The following is a 22,962-nucleotide window of genomic DNA, read 5'->3' on the forward strand; positions in this document are numbered from 1 at the left end:
GTGTAATCTTTAACTTCTAGGAGTTAAAAATAGAAATGTGAGAGATGTTTAAACAACTAATACAACTTACTGTAGAAGAAATGAAATATGGTAGTAATATGCTGTGATAATAATAATTGCTACAATAAACAAATGTTGATAGGAAAGAAGTGCATCATGAAATAAGGAAGCAGATTATAAGTGAGGGTCTAAACAATAATAGCACATACCCATAAAATTTGGAGGATAGAAAAACATAACTCATCATAAATAAGAATAAATCTTCCATTTGGTATAGAAAATTGGCTGCAAATATCCTTCTTTGGTGGGGTCACCAATCATTTTGTTTTAACCAGGAGTGTTAATTTTTTGCACTGAAAGTCCTATCACTGGAAAGTCCAACATCTGGGGAAAACCGGGACTCTTGTCACCACTAGAGTGATTCCATTCTTCTTTTTTTTTTAATTTTGTTTTTAATGTTTATTTATTTTTGAGAGAGAGAGAGAGAGAGAGAGAGCGCGTGCGCGAGCATGAGTGGGGGAGGGGCAGAGAGAAAGGGAGACAGAATCGGAAGCAGGCTCTAGGCTCTGAGCTGTCACCACAGGTGAGGGCTCGAACTCACAGACCCGAGATCATGACCTGAGCCGAAGTCGGACGCTCAACCGACTGAGCCACCCAGGCGCCCCTAGAGTGATTCCATTCTAACAAAATATTGTAAATTTCCCGCTACTTACATAATAACCATTTTCAATAATCTCATCAAGGGAAAAGAACGCGTTTCATTTCATGTAGTTTTTTTTGTTTTGTTTTTTTTTGTTTTTTTTTTTTTTCCATTTCTCACCGAAATCCTCCACATTTTGCCTAAGCCTTTCTGATGGGTTCTCAGTGGAGAAGGAAAATAACGAGACACTCTTTCCTGCATGATCTTCCACCCACCAGCACAGGGCCAGAGTTCACTTACTTTTGCTGCAGCCCAGTGGGTTGTTCACATCCAAATGGCTTGCCCTGGGAACACAAGTATCACACTTGGAGCCAGTGACAAATCGTTTACAGAAACACTGGCCCGTGACCAAGTGACAGGTTTCATTCAAGGCTCCTGAGAGATGACAATTGCAAGGCTGACATCTGAAAACAAGACAAATAAATCATCAAAGAGAATAATGTTTTGATTAATAATTCATAGTATAAGTTACATCTATCAATAACATTGTGAAATAAGATGGTCTGTTTTAGCCAATCTATTGAAAAGAATGCTTGAGCTAAACAAACAAATACAAAATCAAACAAGACAGAAAAAGAATATTTAACAAAATGTTGCTCACAATAAAATCTCTATGAAGCCTCCTCTTTGTAAACTAATTAATGGCAAAAAAAATGTTATATTGCTTTTTTCATGCTACAATACATCTTATGGATTCTTTTGAATGCCAGCTGCTCAATTAAGAATACTGTAAATTTTGCTTTCTCACAAAAGTAGCTCCTCTGAAAGCTAAAAATTTAGATTAGGTAACCATAAATCATCTTTCTAAGTATCTACCAAGTTATAAAATATAACACCGGTATGATAACCACTGATCTCCCTAAAAATCTTGAAATTCTATATTTAGTCTTACAAAGAATAAATTTCACCAAGAGTTTGAGGAAGACATGTTCCAATACTGCCGATGCCTTAATATAGGTTATATTTCATTTTCCATTTTATGCACTGAACTCATTTATCCAGAATGGTTGGTGAATAGAGCATTCTTCTGATCTATGAAAAGATGTTAATGATATAAATATCATGAGATGACTTCGTTCCAACTTCAATTTCTTGGGCCTAAAGTTGCTTGTAGAAATCACTATCCTGGCATTTTGCCATGATAGAATCCAAAACCTGTTTCCTCTGAATAAATTATTCAAATTCATGGCCAATGCCAATGTCATTGATTAGGGTACGCAATTTTGGCACCAGGAAGTGTTGGAGAAGCAAAAACAGCACATGTAAAAAAGACAACTCACTTGTAAACGGGAACTTTCCATGTGGTGCATTTAAGATAACATTAAATGGATTCACCTCTATTTTCTAATAAAGATGCTGGAGGCATAGTTTCTTTATCCCCCCTGCAACTTCTACAGTGTGATCTCTCGGGTAATCATTCAACACCCTTAAAAAGGCCGATAAAAACTAAAGACTGCTAAATAAGCTGCAAATTTGTTTTATGGACTAATATCACCTTGGGAATAAATAAAGTACAGTTTCTCTTGAAAACCCCTACACTGTTGTTTGCCCTTTTTATGTCATGATCAAAGGACATTCCCCCCCTACCAACAACTATATTAAGTCCTTTATGTATACAGACATTGCATCAAAACTCCATTTCAAATAGATGTTTTATTTAGGCTCCTTAAGTATCAGAGCTGAAGAAAATTATGCATGGAAATTAAAGTGGAATTATAGAAGCAACAAAATATTTGAGTTGCTCTTAATTTCATTATATGCTATTACTTAGAGCATATTGTTTGTAGGCTTTTAATGTAATATTGGTAAAGCATAAACAATAAGAGGCAAGCTTCTCCCAATGCATATATATATATCACCACACCAGTCATGAATAAGTCTCTTGAGTATTCAGTTTTTATTACCATTCACTCATGAGACAATCACACTTACTTTACATACAGTACATTTAGAGTAATAGTTTCCAGTGTATAACGCAATTCCTTTCCTTGATGTAGTTCTATTTTCTTCCAGCTAGCTGCTACACGCTTAACTCCAAGTTAGCTCTGTCAATATCCATGGGATATTAAGTTCTGAATCCAAATGGAATAAATAAATCCCTTCTTAGGAAAGCATGCAATGTTTTGAGTAATTAAATGTGACTATTCCTGATTTTATATTCTCTTATCCCAGCTGGTGTTATATCTAACTTATCTGACTTGTTATAATTGCTTGACTTCAGTAAGAGAGAATTTTACCTGAATGAAGTTCATAGGAGACTTCCCTGAATATTATAGTTTGTTTCTAACCCAAAGGGCACTGGGGATGATTTTGTAATTGAGGTTTAAGTAAAATGATTCCTATAAATTTCTCAGCCACTCAAATATAATTTTAAACATTTCCAAGACTCTTTTTAGCAAATCAGCTACAAGTCTGATGTCATTTGATAAGTTATCCCTTCTCAAGAGCACCTCCTACATGAAATATATTTCACATTTATTAAAACAAAATTATACATAATAAAGGAGAAGACATTTTAAGCTTAGAAAGAGAAACACCAAACTAAGATGAACTGTGATATTGATTTTGTCAGGATAAATGGTTTTTGTAATATTAATATAAAGAAACCTTCATTACACCGACTCTCCTGGTACAGGCAGAGCTTCTCCCGCAATCTGTTTAAAATCTTCATTTTTCATCCTTATGGGAAAACCTCACTTGCTAAATGGATTTCATAAAGAGTAATCTGTCAAGATTTATATAGATAAACAATTTGTGATGTTTATTGACCAGTTCATTATGGTAAACAAAACAGGAGTAAAGCATCGCTAATCTCTGCCAGCACTCTGCTATTACAGTTCTGTTTGGGCCTTTATGTAACTCAGTGTTTACTGAGTACAATGGGAAATAAGTTAATTGGCCTCTGTTCCTTAAATCACAAACCTCATATATTTTCCTTTCCACAGAACTTAGTCCAGTTGTGCAAATAGTAAGAGGAAGAGCCATCCTACTTATTATTATTGCAAAACATCACTATTAATAAAGGAGTGTATTTCAATGACGCATTTCATTGTCAGAAGCTTCATCATCTAAGAGAGAGCTATACTAGGAGGTCCAAGGATGTATTCCAGGATATAGATCATTTTACTGACATTTCTCTTTGAACACCTCTCTTCTATCAGGGGATTCAACTCAAGGGTACCATCAAATGTTTTTATACATATTGATTGACATAAACAGTATTCATTGAGGTCTAATTATGTTCTATGACTGGAAGAGACACTGAGGACATAAAGAGGAAAAAGATAGAGCTGTCCCTGTCTTCAAAGAGCTCACAGTCTAGCAAGAAAGATAAAATACAGCCTTAATAAAGATATATGCAGACTCTGTGGGCACAGAAAAGGACAAAACTAGTTAGTCTGGCAGGAGGGAAAGGGACAGCGAAAGGAATATTAAGAAGGCATCTTGGGGGAGCTTGGGTGGCTTAGTCATTTAAGCATCTGACTCTTGGTTTCAGTTCAGGTCATGGTCTCGCAATTCGTGGGTTCAAGTTCCACATTAGGCTTCACGCTGGCGGTGCAGAGCATGCTTGGGATTCTCTATCTCTCTCCCTCTCTCTCTGCCCCTCTCCTGCTCATGCTCTCTCTCTCACTCTCTCTCAGAGTAAATAAACTTCAAAAAAGAAAAAAAGAAGGAATCTTGGAAGAGATGTTTGAGCTGAATATTAAAAGTTGAATAGGAATATGCCAGGCAGGCCAGAGAGGGACAAAAGAGAGAGAAAAGGGAAACATCAGGAGAGGGTATGAGGTTATAAGCAATTCAAAATTTGGGGGTAAAATTCAGAATGGGAGGGGTAACAGACAAAACTGAGAAAGCTAAGCAGAGGCAAGATATTGCCAGAAAAGGTGCAACAGTGACAGTGGTAAGGAGCAACGGAAAGGAGAGAGAGAGAGAGATTTAAGAAATGTTGAGTAACTAAAATCAGGAGGATGGGGCAGACACATTGAAAAGAGAAGCAAAGAAGGGCACAGAGTTACTTCCAGTTTTCTAATTTGCTGACAGGTGTGATGGGGACACCATTTGACACAAAGAATGGATGAAGAAGAAATCTCAAATTGCTGAGGGATTGTAGACAAGGGTTGTTAATGATTATTAATGAATAAAACAGAAAGAAATGTTAAGGAGACTTTAATCTGGAGAAATTGGCCAAAGTTTTGATCAGTCCCTAGCACAAAGACTTGCACACAGTAAAGGTTCAATAAATAAATATTGTTGAATAAATGAATGAAAAAAGCACTAGGAAAGCTTTAGATTCGGAATAGGACACCACAGATAAATCAAATGTGACACGTAGCTCTAAGAACAATTTAGCTCTTTCGAGGCCTTTTTGATCAGCTTAGCTGTCCCCCCAGCTAACTTCTCCGCCAAGGAAGGGAATGCTTTCTTCAAGATTGGCCTAAGCTTTGACTAAGACAAAAATCATATGACTTCATTCCTATGAGGACTTTAAGAGACAAAACAGATGAATGTAAGGGAAGGGAAACAAAAATAATATAAAAACAGGGAGGGGTACGAAACATAAGAGACTCATAAATATGGAGAACAAACTGAGGGTTGCTGGAGGGGTTGTGGGAGGGGGGATGGGCTAAATGGGTAAGGGGCATTAAGGAATCTACTCCTGAAATCATTGTTTCACTATATGCTAACTAATTTGGATGTGAATTTTAAAAAATTAAAAATAAAATTTTAAAAATAAATAAATAAAAGACTGGCCTAAGCTTTGAAACCTTAATGCCAGCAGAGTTCTCCATTCAGTCCTCTGGTTCAGGATCCCATGAGTACTAGAGTGCCCTCTAGAGGAGGTTGGTTTTCCGCTCGTTAAGATTATATTTCCTCTTTGCAGCGGAACTGTGGCTCGCTGAGGTTCTTAGTTTTGTTTGTTTTTGTCACAGCCTACTAATAGCATTGGATTCTTTTGGAACTGGAATCAGAGTTACAGGAGAGGGGTGGGGGGCTCGGAGATGCTTCTTGTGTGAACTGAAAACCAGACTCACATGGCTTATTGGAGAGGAAGTGAGAATAGTATTGTCTCATCTAGAAGGGAGGAGTTAACAGTAGCCAGTCTACCCTCTCTGGTGAAGCCTTCCCAGGCACAGATAAAGGGACTCATCATGACTAAACCTGGGCAATGACTCTTTTGCATCCAGGCAACAATGACATCTGAGTCCAAGGAGGTAGCATTCCTGTCATTTAGAGAAGAGCTTGCTTAGCAGGGTTCTACATCTGAGACCCCTACCCCTTTCCCCTTTGTTGACACTCTACCTAATCACAGAGATTGTCTCACATATCAGTCACCAAAACAAATATTGTAAAGAAATAAAACCTCAGAACATTCACTACATTAATAATATCATATATGTTGACATCTAGAAGAAACTCTAGTGTCACTTTCCTTAACCTCCGCATTATAGGAGCATAATAACTTGGAGGTATGATAAGAGATTCAAATTCTTAGTGTTTGCAGGTAGAAGAGAGATTACACTTATTCTCTGTGGCCCCAGAAGGCATAAATAAGACTAGGCAAAAAAAAGTTACAGGGATGAAATTATGTTTCTCAGAATTAGAGTTGTCTGAAACAAACATGAGTTGCTTCATGAGACAAAGAGGAACTTTCAGTTCCATGTTTTTGAGCAGAAGCTGAGTGACCAGTTAGTCTGAAAAGGTGATTTATGCAGAGAAATGTATAGGGCAGAGTTTAGCCAAAATTACTTTAAGATTCTTTCCAAGTCTAAGAAGCTATGATTTTATGATGCTTGGTGGAAATAAGTGACTTGCCCAAGGTGACAGTGAATCTGGTAACAGGATCAGCAATCTTTATGTATAAAGAAACAGATAGTAAATATTTTAGGCTTTGTGGGCCATGTGATCTCTGCCTCTCTAGTAGTATGAAAGCAGTCTTAGGCAATACATAAAGAATGAATATTGCTGTGTTCTAATAAAGCTTTATTTCCACAAACAGATGCAGGCCATAGTTGGCTGAACTCTGGTACAATAGGTTGAATTAAGACCCCTCAACAATGTCCAAGTCCTAATATCTGGAACTTGTGAATATGTTACACCTTACTTGGTAAAAAGGAACTTGCAGAAGGGATTAAGTTAAGGATTTTGAGATGGAGAAATTATCCTGGATTATCCAAAAGTACCCAATGTAATCATAAGGTGACAGGAAGAAGCCAGGAAGGGGATAGCCAGAGTGAAAAGTTGGAAGAACATAAGCAGAGGTCAGAGAAGAGAGAAAACATTATTCTGCTAGTTTGGAACATGAAGGAAGGAGCCATGAGCTAAGGAATGTAGGTGGCCTCTCAAACTGGGAAAAGCAAGAAAGTGGATTTTCTCCTAGAGTGTCCAAAAGAAACATAGGCCTACTGACACTTTGATTTTAGCCAGTAAAACTAATTTAGGACTTCTGACCTCCAGAACTATAAGAGAATAGAGTAATGTTGCCTTGAGCCACTAAATTTGTAGTAATGTATTACAGCAGTAATAAGAAATCAATATACTTGGTCAAGTGGAAAAGTCATAACTGGACCCTAGATACCCTGATGCCCAACACTGAGGTATTCCCATTAAATAACACTGAATAAATGCTATTAATTTATAAAAATGGGCCTTTCTTAGAGAATAATACAGACTCTATGTTAAAGAAAAAATATATTGTTTAGTGGTCATGGAAGACTGAAAAAAAATGATCACAATTCCTCACCCCTCTTCCTATGAAGACCCTTTGCAACCAACTGCACAATTCTATCATCCAAAAGTAGAATCTATTTCCCCACTCCTAAATATGGGTTGGCCTGTGACTTGTTTTAGCCAATAGAATAAGGCAACAGTAATCATGTGACAGTCTCGAGTGTGGGCCTCAAGTATCCTGGCACACATCTGCTCTCTTTCTGGGTACTCTGCCACTGCTTTGTGAGCAAACCATGGCTAGACTGCTAGATGACCAGAGATGCATAGCCCTTTTACTCCCACAGCCCTAGACAGCAGCCAGCTGCCCAACAAAGCATCCCTGTGGAGCTTGAATCTGTGAGGCACATTCCCCAATATTCCCACTCTCACACCACGGACGGATATAAGTTGACAAGTAAATTATCTGCTTTCATTTGAAGTCATTGATCTGGTTCTCAAAGAAAGACCAGTTGAGATCAATTGGAAAGACACATGTGAAACGATTAACAGACCAAATCTATCCCTCAGTGTTCAAACGGAGAATGTTTGCAGTAAAACCAAAAATAATCTGGTCGTAGAAGAGTTTTACTTCATCGTATGTTTTTAGGAGTCTGAACCTTTAGGTTCTCTGGCCAGCCTAGATGCAAATTTCCTACCACTTGAGGTAAACTACAGTTCAGTATGTGTCAGCTGGTAAGAGACCAGTAGTGATACTTCTAGCTCCTAGCTCCTTGAGGCTTAAAAAGGACAAAATACAACCAAAGAACGCACAGAGAAGAAGTCATTAGAGGAGAAATTTTGAGGGACTGTGACAAGTGGGTGGTATGTAAGGAAAACAGTGGTGCGCCAGATGAACGGAGCAGTCTTGGCCATGGGAAGGAAGAATCATACTAACAGGTCAGCTTGAGGACAGCACCAGGGAGTACATATAGTGTGTCAAATATGACTCTCAACTACCAATTGAGACGAATTGAATGTGGCCCATTTTTGTCTCATTGTTTTTGGTTTAGACAAATACGATATGCTTTTTTTTTTTTTTTTTTTTTTTTTGCTTTATTGATTTTTTTTAGTGGGCAGACTTTTTGCTTCATTGTTTTCGATACTGATTAAATCATGTTTGCTTTATATGTCAGAGGTAAACAGAGTGATTTTTGCACTTGGATCAGCTTTTTAAAATATTGCCCCCTTTTTGTGATAGGTAACTTTTGAAGAATGAACCACTTGGATGAAAACAGGCAAATGATTTTCCAGCTTGTTATTGTTGTGTTTGGCGGATTTTTGCTTTTGTTGCTGCATTTTAGGGTGAGGGCCTATTTTATTTATTTTGTCCTTGGGAGTATACAAAAAGCCTAGAAAATAAGCCAAGAGAAAAATGTAGCAGACATAACTGTGTCCCATAAAGAGAACTTGAAGAAGGGGAGGGGTGTGTGTGTGTGAACTTCATGGAGGGTTAAGTAAGATCCCTTGAATATATAATTGGAAAAAGCAGATGAGGAAGTCAATCTATTTTCTAAATCAATAAAGAGATCCAATGACATTTGCATCTTTTCCTTGCGTAACAATAAAACACTTACAATCTGTTGTAGAATTTTGTAATTTAGTAAAAAAAAAAGTGTATTTGCAAGTATCTACCACAGTACCTAGTTCAAAATAAATTCAAGTGATTTTAGTTGATTTTCCTTCTTTTGAAAAAAATTTTGTCATCAGGCCATCAATAGGTATTTTCCTATGCAGCATGTCTGTATGTATTTGAAGTTTTCCTTCAAGAAACAAAGTTCCTTCTAGTAAATGGAACTGCATATATTTTAGTCATCTTTGTGCACATTTTCAAGAGTCAGCGTTAGTGTGTGTGTGTGTGTGTGTGTGTACACACACACACACACACACACACACAATAACAACCAGCAGTCAACAAAGAGATTTCAATATCATTCAGGAAAGGAATGGAAAACATAAAAAAGAATAAAATCCATTTTTATCTCTTCTCAATGATGAGCAGAAGTATAAACTCAAGCAATTCTCAGTGTCATATTTTGAAATATCCTTTGCTATGACCTTCTGTGCCCGAAGATTTCTTCTCTAACGATTATCACTGTTAAAGTGAAAAGAGACAGTCAAACTTATCAGTGGAAGAGAAGGGTCAGCTCAGAGCACAGGCATTCCATACGACTGATTGAGCAAAGAACACATCCTACTGATTTCCTTGGGTCCCAAATGGTCATGGGAAGCTTTATTCTTTCTATTCATTGCGGAGAAGCTACATTATATATGGTAGTTCTTGTTTCCAATAGCTCTTTCTAGGGCAGCCTGTCCTCCACATCAGAGCCAATCCTGTCCAATCTGAGAACAGCCTGAGCCCTACTCACATATAGGTAGTGTGACTTGAATTTTAAGGTTTATATCCCTTCACCAAAATGATGATGGCATGAGATGGCCTGAGATGGCATGAGACTTGTATTTTTATTTTGGTAGGAACGTAATATAAAAGAGAATTAGTTCTGTGTTGGCTATGTGAAGAATGAGAGACGTGCAAATTTAAACCTCAGAGACACAGGAATCTGAATAGATGATGATATATTAGAGAGTCGTTAACATTATATAGTGGCTGAAATCATAAACACAGATATGTAAATTGAAGGGTTGGATTGAAGAGAAGTAATCAGGAAAAGAGAAGACAAATCACAGAGGTAAGAAATTGGAGGCCAAAGGAATACATAATTTAAAGAAATAGGGAGGGCAGTAAAATAATTAGCACATTGAAAAACCATGAGTCATAAGAAGCAATCATAAATTAATTTTACTCCCATATTTCCCTGATCTTTTGAATATACTGCATGGGACTAATTCTTCTGTCTTCCCCTTGGATACAAAATGAGTCAGTTACCTGGCTTTTCTGGTCTTTCTTAGGCATAGAAAGTGTCATGGTTACTTTAAATTGTAAAGCACAGGTTCAATAAGAACAAAACTGGAGGCATCACACTTCCTGATTTCAAAAGATATTACAAAGCTATAATAATCAAAACAGTATGCTAATGACATAAACAGACATATAGACCAATGCAACAGAAAAGAAAGCCCAGAAATAAATCTACACATATATGGTCAACCAATCTTTGGTAAGAGTGTCACGCATACACAATGGGGACTGGGTTGTCTCTTCCATAAATGATGTTGGGACAACTGGATATTCTTATGCAGAAGAATGAAATTGGACCCTTATACCATATACAAAAATCAGCTCAAAATGGATTAAAGACAGCAAAACACTGGAAGTTGTAAACCTACTAAATGAAAATATTGGTTAAAGCTTCTTGACGTTGGTCTGGGCAATGATTTTTGGATATGACATCAAAGCACAGGAAATGAGCAAAAATAGACAAACGGAATTGCATCAAACTAAAAAGCTATGCACATCAAAGGAAACAAGCAAAAGAAGGAAAAGGCCACCTATACAATGGGAGAAAATATTTGCAAACCATCTGCAAAGGAATTAATATCCAAAATATATAAGAAACTCATACAATTCAGTGGAAGGAAAGAAAGAAGGGAGGGAGGGAGGGAGGGAGGGAGGGAGGGAGGAAGGGAGGAAGGGAGGAAGGAAGGAAGGAAGGGGAAAGGGAAAAGGAAAAGAACCCAATTAAAAATGAGAAAAGGAGGGGCGCCTGGGTGGCTCAGTTGGTTGAGCATCTGACTTCAGGTCAGGTCATGATCTTGCAGTTTGCAGGTTTGAGCCTTGCATTGGACTCTGTGTTGACAGCTCAGAGCCTGAAGCCTGCTTCAGATTCTGTGTTTCTCTCTGCCTCTCCCCTGCTCGCGCTATATTTCTCTCTCTCAAAAATAAATAAACATTATTTTTTTTTAAATGAGCAAAGAACAGAAGACATTTTTTCAAAGGAGACATACAAAGGACCAACAGCTACATTAAAAGGTGCTCAACATCATTAACCATCAGGGAAATGCAAATCAAAGCCACCATGAGATATCACCTTACACCTGTTATGATAGCTATTGTCAAAAAGACAAAAGGACCAAAGGTAACAGGTGTCGGTGAGGATGTGGAGAAAAAGGAACCCATGTATATTCCTGGTGGGAATGTAAATTGGTACAGCAATTATGGAAAACAGTATAGAAGTTCCTCAACAAACTAAAAAGTCTTTATGATAAGATACCACTTCCAGGTATATATCAAAGTAAATAAAATCAGCATCTTGAAAAGATATCTGCACCCGCATGTTCACTGCAGCATTATTCACAGCAGCCAAGATATAGAAACGAACTCAATGTCCATCAAAGGATGAATAGACAAAGAAGATGTGATACACACACACACACACACACACACACACACACACACACACTGGAATATTATTCACCCATGAGAAAGAAGAAAATCCTGCTATTTACAGCAACATGGATGAACCTAGAGGACATTACACTAAATGGAATAAGCCAGAGAGAGAAAAACAAATATTGTATGGTATCACTTATATGTAGAAAGTGAGGCAATGAGAATGAAATGCATGGTAGCAGTTCCAGTCAGCACAAGCACATGGTCTTCAAGTCCTCCCAGGTTCAGGGAAAGAGCAGGGTCATCCTCCCTGGAACTGACCCACAGTACAGCAGAAAGAGAGTTCTTTCTTAATAGCACTCGGGTTACCTAAGAGGGTCGGCGTTTACTCCCTACTGGGGGCAGAGGGTGAGAAAGTTAGGAATGGAGCCTATCAAAAGAATTAGGTAGGAGTATCAGACGATGGGTTTGAGGAAAGGTAGGAGCCAATTATGACGGAATTTGGAGACAAGAGGATTGGGAAAGGTGTGATGTGTTCACAGAATAGCATTTCTGGAATTAGGAAAATATGAGAAGTACAGAAGTTCCAAGAGATCAAAAAAAAAAAAAATTCTGGTTGTGTTCATGAAAATTGGATGTTGGAATGGGAACTGAATGAATGAGAAGTAAGGAGGAAAATGGCGTTCCTTGGAGAAAGTTCTCAATGAATGGAAACATGGACGTCTGAAAATAAAAACAACGAGGATGGAGGCAAAGCGGTATCATTTCAGAGGACAATTTGTAATTTTTGAAAGGTAGTTCGGAATCTGACTCGATATAATTACAACTCAGCTGATAGGTAAAGACATACAATTATACTTATATAGAATGTGTCATGAATCTTTTTACTTTGAACCCATAATTACCCTGGATCTTTTGTTCTTTAGAATCTACCTGGCTTTTTACACTCAGGCTGTCTCCTAGACTACAACCTACACTGATTGCTTTTACTTTACTGAGCTCTGCTTTCTTGATTTTAACCTCAGCACCTTATAATAATGTACTTTATACCTATTTTTTGGCTCTCCCTGTTCCTCATCAATTTTGGTTAACATGTAAATGCAATTTTTAGGGGCACCTGGGTGGCTCAGTCAGTTAAGCCTCCACTTCTTGATTTCAGCTCAGGTCATGATCTCATGGTTCATGGGATCCAGCTCCACGCCGGGCTCCATGCTGAGTGTGTCGCCTGTTTGGGACTCTCACTCCCTCTCTCTCTGCCTTCCCCTGTTGATGCACTGTCTCTCTCTGCCTCTCTCCCTTTCAAAAATAAATAATCATGCACTGTCTCTCTCTGTCTCTCTCCCTTTCAAAAATAAATAAATAAACGTGTTTTTTTAAACAGATTTAATCCAGGGAGTTCAACTCCACTGTTAACAAGTCTTACTTCAGAGTGATAGGTGATAGAACACTATCCTGTAAGTCTTGATCCTGAATTCTACCGGGTGGAGTGTGGGATGGGTAGATAAACTAGAGAGAAGCAGAGTAGGGTAAAGGTCAGCCTGAATCTAAGGTCACTGAAGAGCAGATAAGCCATGTAATGAAGGAACCGAAATTCACTTAAATAAAGCTAAGTGAAAAAGCTGAGACCATTCGAAATCTGACCATTAATAAGGTGGTAGCACTGGGAAGAATACGAAGGAAGATCAGTAGAGAAAAATGGGTAAGAGACTGGCACAAAATGACATAGATGCATGAGCATTCCAAGGAGGAGAGTAGATTAGGGAAGGTACTTTTTCTCTGGTAATTAAGTGTTGTCAGAAAGACCATGAAAAATATAACAAACCTAAAGACAGAGGTGTCCAGGAGTGAAACACACCCACTAAGAATTGCAACTGGGGAACATGTGAGATGGCCTCTCAATAAAAAGTATGTAGAGGAGAATTATGTGCAATAATTGGCTCCAATTTTACTGTCAAAATCCTGGTAATACGTTTTATTTAACATTTACTGTACCATGTACTTTCTATATTCATTCAGTGATTTAATATTTGTAGAAAAGAGTACTAATGCTCTCAGACCACCAAGATGATATTCCTTCCAATGGCAACAGAAATGGAACATCATGAATTAAAAAAAATTGAGAGATATGTAATAAGAACAAGCATTATTTTGATAAATACGTTAAATATCATGTTAAAGATTTTTAATCACACTGAATTTCAGTAGAAAGCCAAATGCACTAGTTTTGAGTTCTTTTTCAATAATTTACCCTGTCACCCTGTCCACACTCTAATCGAGGTGTTAATGAAGAGTGTAACAGCCAAAAGGCAGGCAGCAGGGGGCAATGAGTTGAAAAGAGCCCAGATAATCTCAAACCCTTGACTAATTAGCAATTATATTTATAAACACACACACACACACACACACACACACACACACACACACACACACTGAGAAACAGCTTTGATTGGTGTATACAGAACATAATGCTAGCTGCTTGGAGATACGAATGCCATAGAATTCAAGGATATAGTCCCAACCCGAGGCAAATTTATAACCTGACCAGACCAAAAAAACACACATGGAATTGGCATTCCAGCACATTTTCAAAAATACAGCAATGAGCACAAATGCATGAAAGTAAATGCTCACCGATATACTGGGAATGGGAAGTAGAACATTAAAGACAATGTAACTTTGAAAAGTGGTTAATTTACTTTCAAAATGTACTTTACACACTGGGGAAAAAATCGTATCACTTAATACAAAATTATGTTTCTAATCTGGTCTTTGAACCTAAATTAGAAAAGCAAGGAAAACATAAATGGATGAAGTAAATTAATAATTAAATTAGCAATAAATTCAGGGGACATGTAAAACAAGGGATATACATGCATATGCTATGTATCCTGGCTCTTATATTTCGTGTGTGTGTGTGCGCGCACACACACACACACACACATTGATTTCTATGGATATCTCTTTACCTTCTTTTCTCCATCCAAATTGTAAGTTCCTTGAGGGAAAATGATTTTAACTAAATATTCCCAGACCTTAACACTATGTATCAACATATAGCAAACTATATATCGAAACTCTAGGAAATATTCAAAGATTACTATTATGTTCAACAAGCGCAGACATCAAAGAGTCAAAAATATATCAACAAACTAGAGGGACTAAAAATACTGCTTTTTACAAAAAAATACTGACCAAAAAAATCACTGTTAGGAGAAAAATTAACTACAAGTATTATTCAACACAAATACTTAAATATTAATTATTAAAAATGTTTACCTTCCAGTCTGAGGATCAAATCCAAAGTAATGGTCTCTACAATGGTCACAACTTTGCCCAGCAACAGAAGCATCCTGGCAAATGCACTGACCAGTTAGACTATTGCAGATGTGATGAACTGCACCTGTTATATGGCATGAACATGGCAGGCAGCCAGTGGCATTGCCTGGAGAAATATAAAAACCTGGAGATAAAGAAATAAAAAGTTTTTATATATAGCTCCTATCCAGTCTTTTCTGTAAAAGATACTGTTTTGATTACACAAAACCCAGAACACTATTGTGGCACTTCCCAACTCCCGATACAAATGTGTTTATAGCTGCTCTTAACAAGTGTATCGGTTACAACCAAAGAAGGGCCAAGTAAATAATTTACATTGTACCTGGGTGTCTCCCAGGCAATGAAAATTCAGTGCATGTAAAATCTACTTCACGATCTTTCCACTAAAAACTAGCCCTCCTGTAATATCTCCGTTCCCACAAATAGTGCCGCCATTTATTCAGCTGCTCAGCCTACAGCCTCCTGAGACATCTTTGGGAAGGGACCCAGATAAAAACACAAGATGGCCAGCCTAAATGTAAATTTTGGATAAACAATGAGCCTTTATAGTAAAAGTATGTGACATGTGCTTATATCAGAAAATTATGATTATCTAAAATTTAATTTTAACTGAGAATTCTGTAGTTTGCTAAAACTGGCAACCCTTGAGTCCTTCCCATCCCTCCACCCCTACATCTATCTACTTACCAAGTCCTATGGATGCTGTCTTCTAAGAATTTTAAACTTTCTTTTTTTAAAGTTTATTTATTTTGAGAGAGAGAGAGAGAGAGAGAGAGAAGAGAAGAGAGAGAGAGAGAGAATGTGAGTGGGAGAAAGGCAGAGAGAGACAGGGAGATAGAGGATTCCAACGCAGGGCTCAATGTCATGAACCATGAGATCATGACTTGAGTTGGACACTCAACTGACTGAGCCACCCTGGCACCCCAGGAATTTTAAACTTTCTACTCTCCATCCTTAGGGCTGTCTCCCTAGTTACAGTCACCACTAAGTTTATTTTAGTAAATACTATGAAACAGAGCCTTATATCCACTATCTCACTTCCCACAGCAATGCTAATAATTTAGGTATTATTATTACATCCATTATACACACATACACATACACACACACACACACACACACACACACATATATATATGACAACACTGAAGGTTACAAAGGGTAACAAACTTTCTTAAAACAATAGTCAACAAATAGCAGATATAATCATCTCAACTACAGAGGCTGTCTCATCTAATGGCCCCCTCCGGTCCCCCTCCAATCTATTCTTTTTTTTTTTTTAATGTTTATTCATTTATTTGAGAGAGAGCGAAAGGGAAAGAGAAAGCAGGGGAGGGGCAGAGAGAGAGGGAGGGAAGAGAATCCCAGGCAGGCTCAGCGCTGTCAGCCCAGAGCCCAATGCAGGGCTCAATCTCACAAACCACAAGATCGTGACCAGAGTCAAAATCAAGAATAAAATGCTCAACTTACTAAGCCACCCAGGAGCCCCCAATCTATATTTCATAGAGTATCTGGAAGAACATTTTTCAGAGTGTAATTTAAATACCTCATTCCTCTACTGAAAATTGTTTGATGGCTTCCTATTCCCTTTAGGAAAAAAATCCAAATTCCTAAAGCAGCCTCCAGTCATCCTGGCAGGTCCCACCTCTATCTTCAGCTTCCTTTCACTGCTCATCCCCAACTCATTCTGCTCCAGTCATACTTCTTCCTGTTCTTGACACCTAACAGCCTTTTCATTGGCATGTCTGTCTGCTGAAATGATTTTGACCTTTCCTTTCTGCTTGGTTCACTCCTACGCCCATCAGGTCTTGTGACTTCCTTGAGTAACCTACCCTGGGAAAGTTTAAATATGCCTGTCACAACTTCATAGCATCTTGTTTATTTACTTTAGAGTGCTCATGAAAATTATAATTAATCTCATTTCACCAGATTGTAACCTCCGTGAAGGCAAGAACCTTATCTGAAAAATTCACCACTGCCTCCCCAGTACCCAGTACAGTGCTTGTCACAAAGTAGGCATTCCCTAAACATTTGATTATACCACACACGTACCAAATTATAAACAGGCATTAATTTCCACAAGTACTATGTTTAAAAATCCACAAAATTTAGGTTAATTGTAAACCCCATATTTGTTTCTTATAGCAGAAAGAAAGAAAGAAAGAAAGAAAGAAAGAAAGAAAGAAAGAAAGAAAAATATGATTAAAAACATTTTCAAATTACTTAAAATTTCTTGGACCCAGAAAGTGGAAGTCAATAGTCAGAAACGTTGAAAGGCATTAGACATTAGAATAATGGAGCAGGCATATGAGGGAGATGGTTCTTGGTGTTGTGTGTACGTGTATGTTTGCACAGAAGCACATGCACACACAAGCACATGCATAATGTTACAAGGAATTATATTGTAATGAGGGAGAGGGGGATTACAGAAAGATTCTAATGAATAAAGTTCTGACAAATGAAAATGATTGGTACAATTGTCATGATCACTAATTTGGGTATATATCACTGAAACTCAAAGAGAGAAAGAACATGAACACAAAGTGAATCCATTTTGTGTTACCATAATATAGGGGAAAACAAAAAGTAATTGGAATATATTATAAATCTCATTTGAGGCTCTGGTTGAAAACAAGCCATTCTCTCATGGCCATCAACAATTTGTTTTTCTTCTCCTAGGCCCAGACTATTCTCTCTTAGAAAGTTTCAGAAATAGTCAAATAGAAAAGATTGTGCTCAAAGAAAAGGAAGAAACTCAAAATCAGTGCCATTCTAACCAGTAGGAAAGAACTGATATTATCATTTTTATAGTAATTGACAACTAGATTATGTCATTTGCTCTTTTGCATCCACTGACAGCAGTTTGCCTTCTATGTGTTTCTGAAATATAGTTATGTAAATTAATATATATATATTCACATACATGATTCATCATATAATCAAAGTCACACACTTCAAAGGTTTTTATTTTGAATTCAAGACCACTGTGGCTGTGATTCTACGTATTTTTCTTCCTGTGAAGCTACCTAGGTCCTTAAATTCATGATGATGGCATCATGAAGGTACTAACCGCTCTCCAATTTGGATAAATTACCCATTAACACAGATACTTAGAAGTAGAATTAATTCGGACTTATTGCAATAGCTTCAAGCCACAGAGAATTCGAGAACAATTACGGATGATTTTTACAAGAAATGATTTATTAGATAAATCTGTAAATACAACGGGGGTATATTTTGTTGTGGAAAATTGGGTTGCCCAACTTTTAGAAAGAAAAAAAATGCCATAGAAAAATCAGAGATATAAGCAGAGAAGAACAAAAATGGGGGTGGGGGGGAAACACGCATACAACCAAGGAAGCTGCAACCTGGAGGTAGGTCTTCAAGGAAAAGCCTGCACTGAAACTTGTCTTGGGGTTAATTCCCATCCTCCTCTCTGGAGCATGATTATAAAGGTTAATCCCACCAGTATTTTACTTGTCCTATTTTTAAGCAGTTCTAATTAGGATGACTCAGGTACCTTCCTGCTCAATGATTACTTCTTGCCTTACCTGAATGTGCCTAATTCTAGACCATTACCTCTCCTTTTATGACTTCCAACTATAGAAAACAACATTTTCCCTTCCCTCCTACTTAAACTTCAACTCCTGAGTGCAGCTTAAAGATAACTGACCTTAATTTTCTTTAACTCAATACATTTCTGATCTCCTTCCATTAACTCCACACATCACGTTCCACATCTTCATGGCCATAACATTTTAACTGATCTTTTGGAGATTTCTGTCCACGAATGATTTTGTACCACATTCTGAAGTGCGGTCATTAAGACAACACTATTACCTTACATTAGTTAGTGCTGAGAGTTTGGACATAGAGAGCAAAAATCAGCCCACTATGTTTGTGAATTTCCCCAGTTTTATTTCGGCTAACCCTGGCCCCAAACAAGGCAAGTCTGATGGGGAAAACAATGTGTTATGCAGTTAAAGCAAAAAGTCACCCCTATCATAAAATACCGTTGCTGTATCCAGGAGAAGACTTGCAGAATCCTTAGAGTTCAAAGTTATTAGCAAGGCAGCTGGTATTATCTCCTGTAGTGGCTATTTGCACAGCACAGCGCTGTCCTGGGCATTAAAGAAGAGCCCATTTCCTACCAATGTCCCTCCTGAGGACCATGAACAACCAGGCTTTGCCAAGGTCTTGAAATGGGAGAGAGAAAACAAGTTTAACCCCTAGGCCTTATTCAGAAAAGGAGGGCAGAGCTGAGGCTAAGCACTAATTATAAGCCATTTAGAAGAAATAATTCTCACCTTAAGCCAGAGAATGGACATAGTATTAAGCGAAGAGTCTAGGGAGGAATTTGTAGCTCACGCATACCAAGCAACAAACTTTTTTAGTAATGGTTTTAACAATCAATGTTTTCAGAATGAAGTATAGAGAGCGATGCTAATTTTCAAATAAAAGCAATAATAATTTTCTTCCATTTGGTAATATTATATAAAAATGCTAAAGTTATTATTCAGAGTTGGCCAAATGTCAATGAATGCATCAATAAATATTAATATTATTCATTCCAAGGTATAATTTTCTTATTTAAAAGTTTTTAAAAACTCAAATTAGTTTAGATGTTTTAAAGTCTCTGCTCCTATTCTTTCCTCCTGGACTGCTATACGTTCCTTGACTACTTTACCAATTCCTTTTTACTTTTAAGACTCAGCTCAGGAATCATGTTCTCAACTAAGTGTTCCATATCCCCCATTCTTCAAGAATGTATCAGTTCCTTCACTTTACTTCTCTCTATATTGGATATTTCTAACATTGCACTTCTCACTCTGTTATATTTACATACAGGGCCTTTCCTCCTACAAAACTATGATGCCTTAATATATTTATGATTGTATATCTTACAACAGCATAGCCCCTGGTACATAGTAATGTACGTAATAGATGATTAGTGGAACAATGGATATGTGAATGAAATGGATAGATGGCTACATGGGTAGGTGGGTGGCTGGCTGGCTGGTTAGATATCTGTTACCCCTTAAAATATGAGATGATCTCTTTAACATTTTAAAGAAACACGGTAAACATAAGACCATAATGATTGGTCAAAGTAGCCTCGCCTATCAGGAAGGATAGCAGGGAATGTTATATGAATCATGCACAATATATTTAAAATGTAATCTTTGCCATATCAGAAGATGGAAAAGAAATTGAGAAAGAAAATGTCAGTCAAAAACTATGTCTCCTCATCTTAGAAGAAAGAATATACTAACACGCTCATATAAGGGAAAACATTCTATTGGACTTTTCTGCTTTAGAAAAACCTAGAGTTTTCCTATTTATGTGAATATCCATGAAGGGCTTTCATGTGTGTATTCTTTAAAAATCAAATTCAATAACAACAATGAATATAAATAATGGAGGCTCTGATTGTGTCCTGTAAAGTATAACACATAGATATGTGTACTCACAATCCACAGAAGCACTGTTGCATCCTTTGCCCCCATTTTTCTGTCTCAGTGGTTATCGGATGTTGCCCTCCCAGGCCATTGCAACCATCCCAGAAATGTATCCAACTTAGTCCACAGAGATCATCCCAATTCTAGACCCCTCGGTTCCAGTCTTCATTATCTGATCACAGTAGCCTCTCAGAACTCTGTTAATTTTCATTTTATGATGATAACTCAGATTCTACACGAGATCTCCCAGGACCTAAAAGCAGTTAGCCAGAATCATAGATGGGGATGGGGATGAGCTTGAGGGTGAGGGAACATTACAAACACTTGTAAGGGTACCTCTTTTAACTCACACTCAGATATTTATTGAGTGGTTGATTATGACAAATATACAATTATTCAGAAAAATGTTTTACTCTTTCAGAGTACAGACTCTAGTCTAGGGTCCGTTGGACCTGGATTTGTAAACATTTCTTCTACTTAATTAGAATCATTTTCCCTACTATAAAGTGGGAAAATACTGGTCCTTCCAGCATATAAATACGGTGCATATTAAATGGGACTTTTCAGATAAAACCCTATTACAGGGTCTGGCAAACAGTAGACACTCAGTAAATATTATCTATTATCACCATTGCCATTTTTATGAGCCAATTTTCTATGAAAGTGGGATTTTCCTAAATTAAACTTTAAATAATGACTTGTCAATGTGCTTTTGTTCCTCCACAGATGTGCCTGAGATTATGGTCCATATTGCTCATGACAAGATTCTTTTCTGGTGGTTTATGAAGGAAGAAGCTCTTATCCTGAGACTCAGGTCTCTTTGTGAAAAACATGTTAATCTGCAAAACCGTTTCACCAAACACGAGGACATGTGGCATATCTGGATCTCAGCTTTGATACACTGATTTTTAATGGAATATCAGCCATCTAATTCCAATTCCATTGGTAGTGTCTTACATGCAATTCTGGTTTATGAGCTCATTACTTAACAAAGATGATATGCTTCTTAATGAAACAAGATACTTTGTTTTAGTTTCTAATAGTCTGTATGAATTATAAAACAAAACCAAAAGTAAATATCAGAGGGAAGCATGAGGAATTGTCCTATTAGCACAAAACATGTCATATGAAGCTGTTTCCATTATAAATTAGCCTTTATTTTATTCCAGAGCTGCAGAGTCCTCAATAAACCCTCTCTGCCTCTGGTTCTCAAGGACAAGGGCGGGTCACTGGCTCAGGATGCCTTGACATCCTTCCCTGCATTTTTCGGCCTAGCCTCTGATTAAGTGCTTGCTGCTGAACGTTACGAGGTCATCCAGCACTGAAAAAACGAACTGGGAAAACATATTTAGTGCTATATTTATTAGTGTGGGTATGTGTACATTCATATATGTACACACACTCCAAATAATTTTAAATTAAAGCATTTTTAAAATACTTAATGGAGGTTAAGCAGCATTTTTAACCTCTGTTCAAGTTATTGAATGGCATATTAAAACCAATGTGGCTCTAATGTACCTTCTAATGTGCACTGCTGCTTTAACAAATTGCCTATAAATTTTAGTTGAATTAAGCCTATTCCTTGTACATTCATAGTAAGGTTAGGTTAATAATACATGAGGTTTCATTATATGCACCTTCCTTAATAATGTTTTTTAAGAAAGCGGAACAAGAATCTATGGGCAGTAATCTAGTAGGGGCCAGTAATATTTACAACTGCAGATGAAAAAGGCAGGAAGAAGTCCTTAGGCTTGCCAGTTCACCCCTCCTACCCCTTACTTCCCCCTCCACCACTCAACACACCCGTGTGGAGCTTCTCCCCTGTGGTATGTAATCTAGGTCTCTCAGATGTGTTTAAAGAAGGAGAAAGAAAGCTTCAGATTGCAGTAGTGCATTTTAATGTGTGTACTGCAGAGTTGGCTACTGTGAAACATCCATTTATGATAAAGATACTTCAGGATAAGGGTTCTCTCCCTCAATGTAAATTTCACAGCAAGAGACAATAAAACTGGAAAACAAAATTCAAAGTACTTTCTGAAGCTAGAATGTAGGACCAAAAAACAAAAGAAAACAAGAGGTCCACAAACACATTAGGACCTCTCCATATGCTACACCCATGTGCACAGAACATGCTGTTTTGTAAAAAAAAAAAAAAAAAAAAAAAAAAAATCCATTAGATACTTAGACCACTGTTTTCTTTCCTTCCTTGCGTAGGGTAAAAACCACATCCTCTCTGTATGTTTTCAAAGGAGCACACTCACATACTTGCACTATGCCCGTGCCGAAAAAGAATTTATGCCACTAGGGTAATTTTTAATGTAAGTATTAATTGGGGAAACACAGATGGAGTACCCACCAGGGAGATACTGCCCTATGTGCCTGGAATAGAGCACGGAACAACATGAGGAACAGCAGTTAGACTTGGAGGCTGGAGAGAAAGAAACGATGTAAAGACTTGTGGAAACGAGGTT

The 22,962-nt window shown here is 37.5% G+C and overlaps 1 protein-coding gene across 1 annotated transcript in view; it reads right to left on the reverse strand.

The window, feature by feature from the left end:
- The window catches only part of USH2A (usherin), a 733,950-nt gene that overhangs the window by 548,193 nt on the left and 162,795 nt on the right, over positions 1-22,962 (reverse strand). Inside the window, exons 13-14 of the mRNA XM_049634559.1 lie at positions 14,973-15,156; positions 941-1,104 (exon numbers count right to left, since the gene is read on the reverse strand). Coding sequence (XP_049490516.1) covers positions 941-1,104; positions 14,973-15,156 — 348 coding nt within the window. The remainder of the gene's footprint in view (positions 1-940; positions 1,105-14,972; positions 15,157-22,962) is intronic.

The sequence above is a fragment of the Panthera uncia genome, chromosome F1 (genome assembly GCF_023721935.1).
Source record: "Panthera uncia isolate 11264 chromosome F1, Puncia_PCG_1.0, whole genome shotgun sequence".
NCBI lineage: Eukaryota > Metazoa > Chordata > Mammalia > Carnivora > Felidae > Panthera > Panthera uncia.